General features: G+C 40.1%; 1 protein-coding gene across 2 annotated transcripts in view; it reads right to left on the bottom strand.

The window, feature by feature from the left end:
• The window catches only part of GADL1 (glutamate decarboxylase like 1), an 81,834-nt gene extending 72,662 nt beyond the window's left edge, over positions 1 to 9,172 (bottom strand). For both annotated transcript variants that reach the window (XM_032703639.1, XM_032703647.1), the window contains exon 1: positions 9,089 to 9,172. In XM_032703639.1, coding sequence (XP_032559530.1) covers positions 9,089 to 9,095 — 7 coding nt within the window. In that variant the 5' untranslated portion in view covers positions 9,096 to 9,172. The remainder of the gene's footprint in view (positions 1 to 9,088) is intronic.
• Between the last annotated feature and the right edge of the window lie 3,033 nt (positions 9,173 to 12,205).

Genomic DNA, 12,205 nt, shown 5'->3' with positions numbered 1-12,205 from the left:
ACTATCTAGCACAACGCCCAGATGTTGATACTTCCTTTAGTTATAAGAACAGTAGACGGTGGAGCAAGAGAACTCATTAACTCCTTTTTTTTTCTGCTCCACCTCTCAGGTCTCTGGTAGAACCAGAGCAGTGCAAAAGGTTTCTATTGGTAATGCCATCAGCCCTGTTCCTGTCATTTTTGCACAGACATAAAAGTACTTCCATGCCAGTGATCTATTTCCAGGAATTCTGCGAAAAGCAAAAGCCGAACTTTACATGAGTTTTTCTACCATGTCTCTAGGGGGCTGGGTGATAGGTCTGACATCTCCCTATTTGAAGCAAGTCTGCTCACCTCTACACACAGTTTTACAGTCTCCCTAGGACACTTTGTGGATCCTGAGGAAGAAGATATGCTCTGGAAAATGGGTAGACTTTCAGGTAGACTATCATCCTAGTCCCCACATTTGTGTTGGTACTAAGGAACAGTCCATGGAAGAGAAAGGCAAAGCAGAGAGGTTAGAAGGAAGGGATGAAAGAGAGCCTTCATTTCAACAGAATTTTACCTGTGCAAAGCTCCAGCAAAGAGTTCATGACTTAGCCCATATTTTATTTCCTGGAATAATACTCCTTGCAATTATTTACCACTTTCTCAATAATTTTTTGGTTACCACTTATTTCAATCTGAACTTTCTGAGCTAAATTCTGCCCTGGAACATACTACAAGACCTTTACTTGAAATTAACAGAAAACTATTTCACAGTCGGCATTTAAATCAAGCCCCAAACACACACATTTTTTGAGGTACAGGTCTTCAGGTTTTGCAAAGCACTCCTGGATGTATACAGTATTCCCATATCATGATTCTTCTGCAAATGCTATGATACTTAATTTTCTACTTATAACTGTCTGACGTCTGGAGTTCTTATGAAATTTCCAAATTATTGTTTCCTCTTGGTTGCAGTAAAACCCTGAAGAAGAAAACCAAGTAGATGATGACTATCTGAAATTCCATAACATTTTTTCTTTTTATCATATTTTTTAAAAGAGTCAATGATCAATTTATTATGTTTTAGATAGGTGAACTTCCAAAAACGTTCTAGGTTCACTTTTTATGTCACAGTATCCAAGTTAAATAGCAAGCCTTTAACATCATCTCAGAGCTCAGTATCCAAGCTAAGAAACATACACTATTTCTATGAGGTGATAATACATGTTGCCTCTTAAAAAAAATCATCATCAAATGCTCAAAACATTATTTTCCAAGAATTTTAGGCCTTTTATATATCTGTCTCAAACACCCCTGATTGCACTAAAGGAACACATTCTGCATGAAGCCCACTTCATAGAAACAGTATCTCATGACATATACCTCTCTTGTTTTCAGACATGATAGGGAAACAATCTAGAGATGGGGCCGCAACAAATATGTTCTTTTCTACTTGAGAATACAGAAACAGACTCCTAGGCAGACTCAGAAAACAGACTTCCAGAAAATATATCAAATACAATTTCAGCCAAATGGCTCCAGGCTTGAAACAGAAATAAAACTACCAAATGGAAGTGCTTTAAACCAGAGATTAAAGATTATTTTCTGTTCAAGATATCCTTCTGCAAAACAGAAGACTCAATCCTGCTTCAATTGAAGGCAATTGGGCATTCAGCCACTGGCTTCAGCAGCAGGAAAATCAAGCTCGTAATTCCCACATTTCATCCTGAAAGAAATATTCTGTTACAGAAGCCTAAGAATATCCAACCAGCATTTAATTTTTACAATCAATACTATTTTCCCAGCAGAAAACATAAACTAATTGGAGTTGGAATAATGTACAGAAAAAGTAAACACTTTTTCAGATGTTTCTGTATCTTTATGTAAGCACTACCAAGTATTTTAAAAGCTGTATCTGTGCTTCCATATTTGACTGCTAAATCCTTGCACTACAAAAAGAAACTGAAGCATTGTACTTGGCCCATTTTAACAACATATTGTAATAACATTTGGGAAAGTAGCATGAGATGACCAGAAAGATTTATTGCTCACAAGGAAAATGAGGAAACAGAGGGGGGTTGTTGTGAAAGAGCAGCTTGTGCTTGGATGCCAGGGCCAAATCCTGTCAGTTTACACTGTATTAGCACCACTGACTATTCAAGGGAATGCAAAAAGCTGCCTTTGATCAAAGGCTTATTTCTGTTTTGTAACAAATGCAGTAATAATTGCAAGCATTAATCAGAAACTAATTTTAAATTTCACGTTCTGTATGATCTAGTCATGGATAACCTTTCAGAAGACTTCAGTATTTTCCTTCAGTGTGTCCAGCAAAAGAAAAGAAGTAAATTCAGTGTCAAGGCTCCACACCACCATGTTTAATGAATTACTGTGGCACCATATCATGTATCAAAGCATTAAAACACAAACCTATGCACCTATGTCCCACGCTATGCAGCAATTTCAGTCCCTTGGTATTTATAATCTTTAAAGACATATCTGTTTCTTTAATCACTGCTTTCTGTACATATGAATGAAGTAAAGCCACTTCAGCCTTAACACAAAAATACATTGCTTCTTAGTAAAGGAGATGCAGGTTTCTTATAATCCAACATATTAAATCACTTAGCATCCTGGCAATGCTATCCATACAAAAAAAAAAGAAAAAAAGAAAAACAAACAAAAAGAAGTAGGCATAGGTATGGTAGGGCTCTTGCAATTCCCCCTGAATTATATATTCCTGTTTTGCAGGTTTATGGACTAGGCCTGTGGACAGGGAACAAGTTGGGTGTTTCCCCTCAGAAGGGCTGCAAGAGCCCCCTCCCACAGGAATCCTATGACTGTGAAAAGGCAGATGTGACCTTTATAGATCAGGACCCAAGGAAAACAGAAGTGCTTCTGTATGGGCTCAGCAGCCCCTGAATAGACTCATTGAGAACACTGCTAACACTGAACAGCAACAGCACAACAAATGGGTCCTGTTCTCCATCCCACACCTGAATTGCCCATTCTGAAAAGAAAGGTTGGGAGGAGAGTGAAATCTGGAGAGGAGACCCAGTAACAAATATCTGACAGGGAACAAAATGTCCACGCTAGGATAGAGGTCCCGCTTTCAGAAGTATTTCCAGAGTTCTGAGGGAGCACCCTCATTAGTTGAAAGCTCATGACTTTGTTGTGCCCATTTGCTGTGTGCCAAGCGCTTGCTATACACAACAGTCCTAGGCAGGATTTGTTAAAAAAAAAAAAAAAAAAAAAAAAAAAACCACAAAACCACAAAACCAAAAACAGCAGACAAAAGTTCAGAAAAAAGAATCAGAAACTTTTATGCAGCCAAACCACAGGAATTGATGTTAATATTTCATAAAAACTTCACAATGCCCTAACCAAGCAACTGCAGGAATGATTCATGCTGTAACATTTCCAATTAGGAAGAAAGGCTGTGGAGAATCAGAATTCACCTTGATGCAAAACTGAGAAACGGCAAATGCCAGCTATGAAATGGAAATCTCAACTCCCTGAACCCAAAGAGATTCTCTCAGCTCACATGTTCCAATTTTCAACACCTGCTAACAGTGCAGGAAGCATACGAGAAACAAAATTGGTTTTTATTTAATTAAAAGTTGCACATTGATAATGAACATTTAATGAATGTTCCTTTTTTTCTGGGGGAAATTGACTGAATCTGCAATATCTAAAGGTACAGTGCATGGGATAGCAAAGTTAACTTCAGGAGTCTGAGTTCAGACAGAAGTGATGAATATATGTGTGACCCACATAGAATATATGGAATCCCTCTGATTTTCCTGGTTCCCGCTGGAAAAAAAAAAAAAAAAAACGGAGACAAATAGGATTCTTTGTCCAAATTAAAGTTCTGCAGCTTGATTTAAAAGACTTCATGACAGCCTGTAATTTCATGCAAGAATTCTATTTTTAGTCATAATGTAAAATAAATTTTTAGCTCCAGTCTTTCAAAATCAACTAAGAGAGTAGTAATTTACTAAAGCTGAGTTTTATGGGATTCAGTGAAAGTTAAAATGTAGAAATAGATGAAAAGTCTAAATTTCATTTTAGGAAGTTTTACCTCTACACTCAATTTACAGTCAAAACAACTCTTTCCCCTTGCTTTTTCTTAATATCATAAACACTTTCATATTTTCTGCTTCCTACAAAGGATTTCCAGTTGCTGTTCACTAACTCATGTCTACAACGTATCTCTGAGATACACCCTTATTTACTAACACAGGGAAGCTGGTGCATAGTAAATCAGGATGTAACTTTCCAGCCCACTAGGTCCTCTGAACTAGTTTCTATGCAGATATTCATAATTTATTAGTACATTAATTCAATGTAAAAGTAGTTCAAAGTAACCCAATGCACTTTCAAAATGGAGCAAGCTGCTTTGCACGGACTATAACATTGCTGATCAGATCAGCAGAGACCAGTCATGTAGATGAGGGACCCAAGCAGTGCTCTGGACACACCACTTCAGATTGTCCCTGCCATAGGTTTAACTATGTGATTTTGGGAAACCCCTCCTGAGCTGCAAGAGGCAAAGCTGCTGGGTGACACTGGCAAGTGCCAGCAGAAGACACTAACAGTCCTTTTCTAGAGCATCAGCCTGGATGAGACCTGGAAGAAGCACAGATCTGACCATACTATGCATGCTGAGACTCATCAACAAAACCATATGATCCCTGTCACAGCAAGGCAACTGAAAGAGGCCCAAACAGAGCCACCACACCATCTGTAGTCTGACTACACCCATGTCTTCCATTTTTCCTCTAACAAAGGCAGAAGATGGAGAACTTATTTTGTTTGAGTTTTTGTTTGACCATGTTTGACTATGCCAAAACATGAATCAGTCATTTCACGTTAGCATTGCAACCAAATACCAGGCACATACAGCAATTGTTGCTTTCTCTTTCCCCTTCAGGCTGGTACAACAGCTTTTAAACATGATATATTGGCCCAAAAGGGGACTCAATAATCCCTTAACAATAGAGTAGGTCTGCTTGAGAAAAATTAGTTTAAGCAGCTCAATGAGACACTGCAACCTTTCTTGTTGAAACCCTGACATTTGCCAATGCATAAGATCATATTTACGAGGCTTTTCAGCTTACATAAGGGCAGAGACATCCAAGCTTTAGAGCCACAAGCTCTTCCAGATTATCTAGGTTTGACCAACCACTTTGTAGAGTTATTGCTACTTTGCTGACAAAATGCCTTGGTGACTAAGAACCACTTTCCTCATCATATTCACAGCATGGAAGAACTTCTGGTCCAGTGACTTTTACTTTAAAAGACAATTCTATTTACTGACATTTGACAAGTTTTTCACTAAAGAAAAAAATAAAGATCACATGCACTCAAGAAACAGTAATAGAGATGGATGACATACATCCATTTGAATCTGGTCAAAGAAATCTTTTATTGCCCTTAGACTAGACCTGACAATAATCAACAGAAACGACCTCTAACATGCCACAGAGCAATAACCATTTGCCTTTTCAATTAATTATTCCCTCATTGCACATGTATAAGCCACATTAATGGTAAAATAACTTGTGTGCACAGATGTGAGAATAAAAAAGGAGTCAAATGGCCCCAATTTAGCCATGTCCTGCTGAGTATCCTTGACTCATCAATGCTTTACAAACAACTACTTCCAACAACCTCTGCCTTTTATGACGTGAGGCAAAGCAAAAGAGGTCATAAGAAATTTATCTTTTGATTTTTGCAAATCTTAAAGAGTTAATTTCTGTAAACATCTGGGATGAACACAAAAAACTATCCCAAATCTCTCCACAGGTTGGGTGGAAGTCAGAGAAATACAAAGATATGTACAAAGAAATACAATACACCTGTACTTCAATGTGTCCATTTTTTCTGTCTTGAATGTGTGACAAATGCTAATGCAAATATCGATCGTCTTTAAAGAAGCAGCCAGCTTAAAACAGTTAAGGGCTGGGAAATTAAGGCACATGAAATCTAAACTGTTTAATAGGCAATAATAGCTGAATCAGTATGCAACAAGATCTCTTATTGCATTAAAAAGTGACAACTCTTGTTGTATAAGTGACAGCTTAAAAGATGCCTTAATCAAGAAAGAAAAATTATTTATTGAACTTTTCAAATGTCAAATTAAGCTTCTTCACTAAATGTTCATTAACTGCCAAGAAAATTCTTATTAATTTTAAAGCACCATGAATGCACTCTCACGGAATGACCTTATTTGATGCAAGCTTCATTTCTTTCAAACCTATGTTTCCCTTCCTCTGATGAAGTGATATTAGCAAAGATCCTAGGACCTCTTTTATCAGATTAGATTTTAAGACACAGGAGAGATCCTATTCCTCTGCTCTGACCAAAATACTAACCTGAGTGTCACATTACCAGAGCCTTAAAGTCACACTGACTTCCAGTATGTTTCACCATGCTTCAGGTTACAGAGGTTTGAGATGGCAACATAGCAACATCTTACACAAAATATTTGCTGACTCACCTCCCCAATCTGCTGGTGACATAAACCACATAACACCCTAAACACACCATATACACTCTGAGCAGACAGCAATTCAGAAGTTAAAATCAGCATATTCCATAAATGCTGGCTGCTCCCTTTCCCTTGTGGTTTCCAGCTCTGACTCTGTTTGTTGTACTTGATGAGCTAGCAACTTGCCTGAGAATCTGCTTAATTCATTCAGCCCTTATTCCCCACAAGGGAACAGCTCACCTATTTTTTTTCTCCAAATACAGAATTTGCCAGGCTTTCTCCATGCCAAAACAACCTTGGAAAACTACCCTGATGCCAAATTACTGAAGGATATGTGCAGTCAAGATCCCTTTCTGCAGCTAGGAGTAGGAATTTACAACTCCGCTCCCTCTCATTAATGGGATTTTGCTGTCTTTTATGTTAGTGGAATCATTGCCTAAAAAAAATCCTCTTACTCACTCCTGCATAGTCATTAAGGCTTCCCTTGTGGACAGTGGTGATGTCTGAAAGAAATTAGGCTCAATTAGCAACCGCAAGATCAAACTCAAGCACACATTTTCAGATACAGTAACAGTGTTAAAAAAAGAAAAGGAAAAAAAAAACCAAAAGAAACAAGGAAAACAACCCATGGTGTCTCCCCACAAGATTGCTGCCACTGTGCTCACCACAGCAGCCACTGCAAGTATTAACTCCACGCACATACACATCTCCAATCCAACTGTGTCCACTTTGCCAGCTGCTCCGGCGCTGCGAAGCAAACACAATGCTAGTGCTGCAACAGGCAGGTGCCTTCAGACTTTGTCTCCTAGGTGTTTTCCAATAAAACCTTAAAAGCTAAGAGTCCATAAAATTGCTATTGAAAAAAGAACGTCACACATCAGCCCAGAAGGTCTGGTTTTAACAATGGATTCACATTTGCTTGGGGGGGTGGGGAGGGGGAACCTGACGGTAAACACGGCAAATCACCAAAAATAAAGGGAAGAGAGGATTGGGAGAGTAAAGGATTCCTCATGAGAGAGAAAGTACACAGAAATTACAGATGCTACTCATGAATAAGGAAGAGAGACTGGAAAACCTTCAGCAACAAGGGTGGAATCTCCAGACACATTCTGTCTTACCAACACAAGCCAATGATTTTGGAACAAAATTAGACTTTGAGTAGCATGCATCAGACAATATTTGAACAAGAACACTACTACCCAGCTAAACCACCAGGATCTCAGTCTTAGTGACTACTGGCAGCATATCTTTGGTGTTATCCTGGCAGAGGATATAAATACAAGCTGTATCTGAAGCAAATCACTTTTTGGAGCTGCTGTCACAGCACTGCTCCTGCTACTCACGTAGTACAGCTGTCGTTACAGTACTGCCTTAGACTACTGTGCAGACCAGATCATATTATATCACATATATCACCATATCACACTATAATTGTCATGTAATTTTACAATGCTCATTTAATTTATATCAAATAAAGCAAAAGGGAGTAATTGTTTTCAAAATATTAAGTTCCTAAAGTTTTCTTTCAAATATATTAGTTTATTTGGCAATTTGTCTGCTAATAATTTGGATCACTCATGAGTGCAAGACACTCAACCTATGGGAGACAAGCTAGGAGACTTCTCAACCTGAGGATAAATACTTTTTTGCTGTTTCACCCATGTTTAGGGTAAAAAAAAAAAAAGAAACATACTAGATCTCAAGCCTTTTTTGACTGTTTTCATAAGAGATTCCCAATTTGAGACAAGTGGAGAATTTTTTATCAAGAATATTGATCTTGCAGGAGAGGAGGCAGCCATCTGCAAACACTTTTACTATTTTCTGACTTAGTAACCAGCTTCCACTCACAAGACCAAAGAATTCTTTGCCTCTTAACCTTGCAAATAATCGTTTGAATCCTAAGTGTACCACAATTTAATCTCTGCATTTGCTAACCTCCTCCAGCAGTCTCATTATTGTATTAGCCACAGGTCATCCACATTCTCAGCTTTCATAAACATATGGCCAACTTTTACTTTTCATCACTTAATGATGCAAGGCCTTCCTCTTAATGCAGGTAAAAAAGCTTGACAATACGTTTATAAAACAGGATTAACTTCTCCCTTACTGAGACCTTTTTTTCCAAAGCAAATCACTGTATTACCATGCCTATTTTATTCTGGTGCCGGAAAGAAAAAAAAAAAAAGAGTTAAAATAAAAGGTAACTCTCTTTAAAGATCATTTATTTCATTTATTTCAGAAAAAAAATACTGTTCTGCAATGATTTCATGATAACTGTTGCAAACCCTGTACATTATTAAACCATTCTGGCTACGCTGCTGCTGCGCTGTAACAAACGGAGGTTACAGGTCGACACCCAGCAGGCAGCTACACCTCCCGCATCTGGGCTGCGCGCCGACCCTGCCTCCCTCCTCTGCCCAGAGGTCCCTCTCCTCGCCAAGCCCGGCGACACCCGTGGCGGGGAGGCTGCTGGAGCCCCCGCGGGCCGGGCAACGAGTTCAAAGCCCCAAGCAGGGCTGAGAGCGCGGTTCTCCCCTCCTCCCGGCCCTCTCCAGCCCCTCCGCCCGGCCCGGAAGGCGGCTGAAGCGGGGAGAGAAGAGGGAGAAGGCGGCTGTGCCCCGCCGGCGTTTACCCTCCATCTCGCCGTCGAGGTGGGACCGGAGAAGGAGGAGTGGCTCCCGCGCCGAGAGAAACCGATCCCGCAGCCTTCGCCCCGCACTCCCGCAGCCGCCCCGCCGCTCCTCCGGGCCGCCTATTAATACCCTGGTGGCCGCTGGCCCGCCGCCATCCGCCTGCCCCGGCGGGGGCGGGCGATGGGGCGCAGCCGGAGCGGTGCCGCCCGCAGGGAGCCTGGCTGCCCCCGAGGGTCAGGGAGAGCTGCGTAAAGGCGGGGATGGTGGATGGTTTAATGCCCGGGGGTGGCCTTTCTTGCGAACTCGGGGGGTTGTGACAGAGTTTGTTTTGGTGCCTCTGAAACCTGACCCGGTGCCTCAAAACTCTCCCCGGGGCTGAGTGGCGCTCCCGGAGGCAGGCAGTCGGCAGCCGGGCTGGTCCAGCCCAGGCCAGCCCGATGCCATCAGCCTGCCCGGGCACCGCCGCCCGCCGAGAGCAGTTTTCACAAAATCACAGAATGTTCTGAGTTGGAAGGGACTGACAAGGATCATCGAGTCCAACTCCTGGCTCTGCACAGGACCATCCTCAAAAGTCACACCATGTGTCTGAGAGTACAGTCCTAATGCTTCTTGAACTCTGACAGGTTTGGTGCTGTGACCACTTCCCTGGGGAGCCTGTTCCAGTGCCCAGACACCCTCGGGGTGGAGAACCTTTTTCTAAGTCCAACCTAAACCTCCCCTGACACAACTTCAGGCCATTCCCTCTGGTCCTGTCACTGGTCACCAGAGAGAAGAGATCAGTCTCTGCCCCTCCACATCCCCTCACAAGGAAGTTGTAGACTGCATTTAGCCCCCCCCCCGCCTACTCTTCTCCAAGCTGAATAGGGCTCTCGATGAGTTGTCACTGACATCCCTGTTCCAGTTCGTTCCAGGACACCAGTTCTATTCAATGGAACACAGGCCTTTTTAGTTCTCATCCCTTTTTTTTCTTCTAATTACTACTTCTGATTTCCTCCTAATTACTACCTCTTAAAAAAGTAAGCAAGCATTCTTTTGGACAAAAGGCATGGGACTGTTTTCACAAAAAGGTCTGAAAGTGTCCAAAAATTAAGTACCAATGCCCCCAAAAGTTTATCTTCCCTTAAAATTCAGGCCTGATTGAAATTTGACAAAGATTTTCAAAAGTCAGTTAAATATTTGCACATGAATTAAACATTTATTCACATGTAGTATCCTAATTTTCCTTGTTTGTGGGGAAACAAGCACAGCTCTTTTTTAACTTAACAGCAGACTCTACCTAGTCATTAAAAACTTCTGCGATTGGAGAAGGTAATTTCGTAGCCCAGTAGATATCCTACACTGCAAGAGATAAGTATTTGAGCCTCATTGTGATAGATAAAAGTGGTGGATGTCACTAAATTAAAAAGTTTGTAGTTGCCTGGGAACAAGCTGATTGTATTCATCATGGGGAAATGAAAGACAGCCTCAGTCAAAACTATGCATTTCTGCTGCTTCAAGAGAGCTAATTTCCCCAAACTGAGAAAAACAGTAAAGGGAACCGACAAGGCAAAACATATTTAGTGTGAACATCAAAAGAGGAGCTCTCTTAAAGCTTCTATTAAATGGCCAAAAGACTATGACTTTGCAATCACAGAAGGCAGTAACTTTACCATAAAAACTCAAATGTGGCTGTTAGAAAGAAAATGGAAAACAAAGAGAAATTATATAAATTACAGTTACTATAAATTACAAGTTACAATAACAGAAATTGATAAGTTAATAGGCAAGCAAAAAATCCAGAGTTTAAGAGCCAAAGATAAATAGGACATTAAAAGTGTGTTAGGAATAAAAGGAAACTCAAGGATGGTACTGGCCCATTACTAAATGTGGTATTTTGTTGGTGTGGAAAATGTAAACATGTTCAGTAAGCACTTTTGTGCTACAAAAGGAACAAGTTGATGGATCTCAAGGGGATTATGAAGAACTGCTCCAGCCTGCTAGTAATTAAGATAGGAATCATGACCACTCGTCTATAGGAAAACTTAGATAACTTCTACTCCCAGATCCAGAATAGATATGTGGGCTCTTTCACCTGTCTTAGTAAACTTTGGAATACTTGTGAAATTCCAAAGGTGTGCTAATCTTACACCAGTAGTCAAAAAGGGGCAAGTGAAATGAGAGAAAAATATGAGCCAACACAAGCACCCTAAATAATAATGGGAGTAAAATTTAATTTTAAAATATTTCAAAGAAATTAATAGAAATAATTCCAGTCTTTTTTAGGAAGACCAAGTCTAATCAAACTTCTCTAAATTCATTCTTTGATGAGATTGCTCGTTTGGCTATGTGCATATTGACAATTTAGACTTTTAAGAAAGTCTGGAAGAAAATGTAGTATCCCATGAGATCATTAAAGCAGACGCTAAATTGGCTAAGCCTTGCCAAATGACTGATGACAAAAAGTAGTGGACACCAAAGGAATTGTATGTTTCTGTGAAAAGGGGATCACATCTGAAAATGACACAAAAAGGAGAGAAATGGCAAAGGTATCAGTCAACCATGTGAAGTAGTCTGAATTGAGTGGCAAACTGGACCTTGTCAAACAAAATGCATTTACTATAACTAAAACATAATTACTATAATTAAATCCCAGTAAACAAGCTTGAAGGATTGTGAGTGTGTACTGAGAAGGAAATAGCACTTGCTGGAAAAGATTTAGAGGTTGTAGTCACCAACTCATCATAAACACTTGTTCTGACACTGGTAAAAGGATGGATTAACCTACATCAGGGAAGTAGGAAGTAGGGGAGATAGTTCTATCTCTGGATATATCACTGATGAGACCAATCTTGTATACTGTGTTCCTGGACATGTTTTAGAAAGAACATAAAAAAATTGTAGAGGGGCAGATTAAGATCTGAAAATATGACTTGAGAATTGAAGAAAAATTCTGCTAAGTGAGACTTAAAGAGCACAGTCTGTTTATCGTATCAAAAAGATTGACTTGATTACAGAAAAGTACCTCTATGGAGAAAAAAATTACTGAATTCTGAAGAGCTCTTTAATCTAGCAGAGAATGGCATAACAAGAAGCTGTAGTAGAAACTGAAGTGAGACAAATTCAAATAAAACACACAA

This window comes from Chiroxiphia lanceolata, chromosome 1, assembly GCF_009829145.1.
Source record: "Chiroxiphia lanceolata isolate bChiLan1 chromosome 1, bChiLan1.pri, whole genome shotgun sequence".
In the NCBI taxonomy this organism is placed as follows: domain Eukaryota; kingdom Metazoa; phylum Chordata; class Aves; order Passeriformes; family Pipridae; genus Chiroxiphia; species Chiroxiphia lanceolata.
The sequence above is the reverse complement of the archived record's forward strand: the minus strand, read 5'-3'. Positions and strand labels throughout refer to the sequence as shown.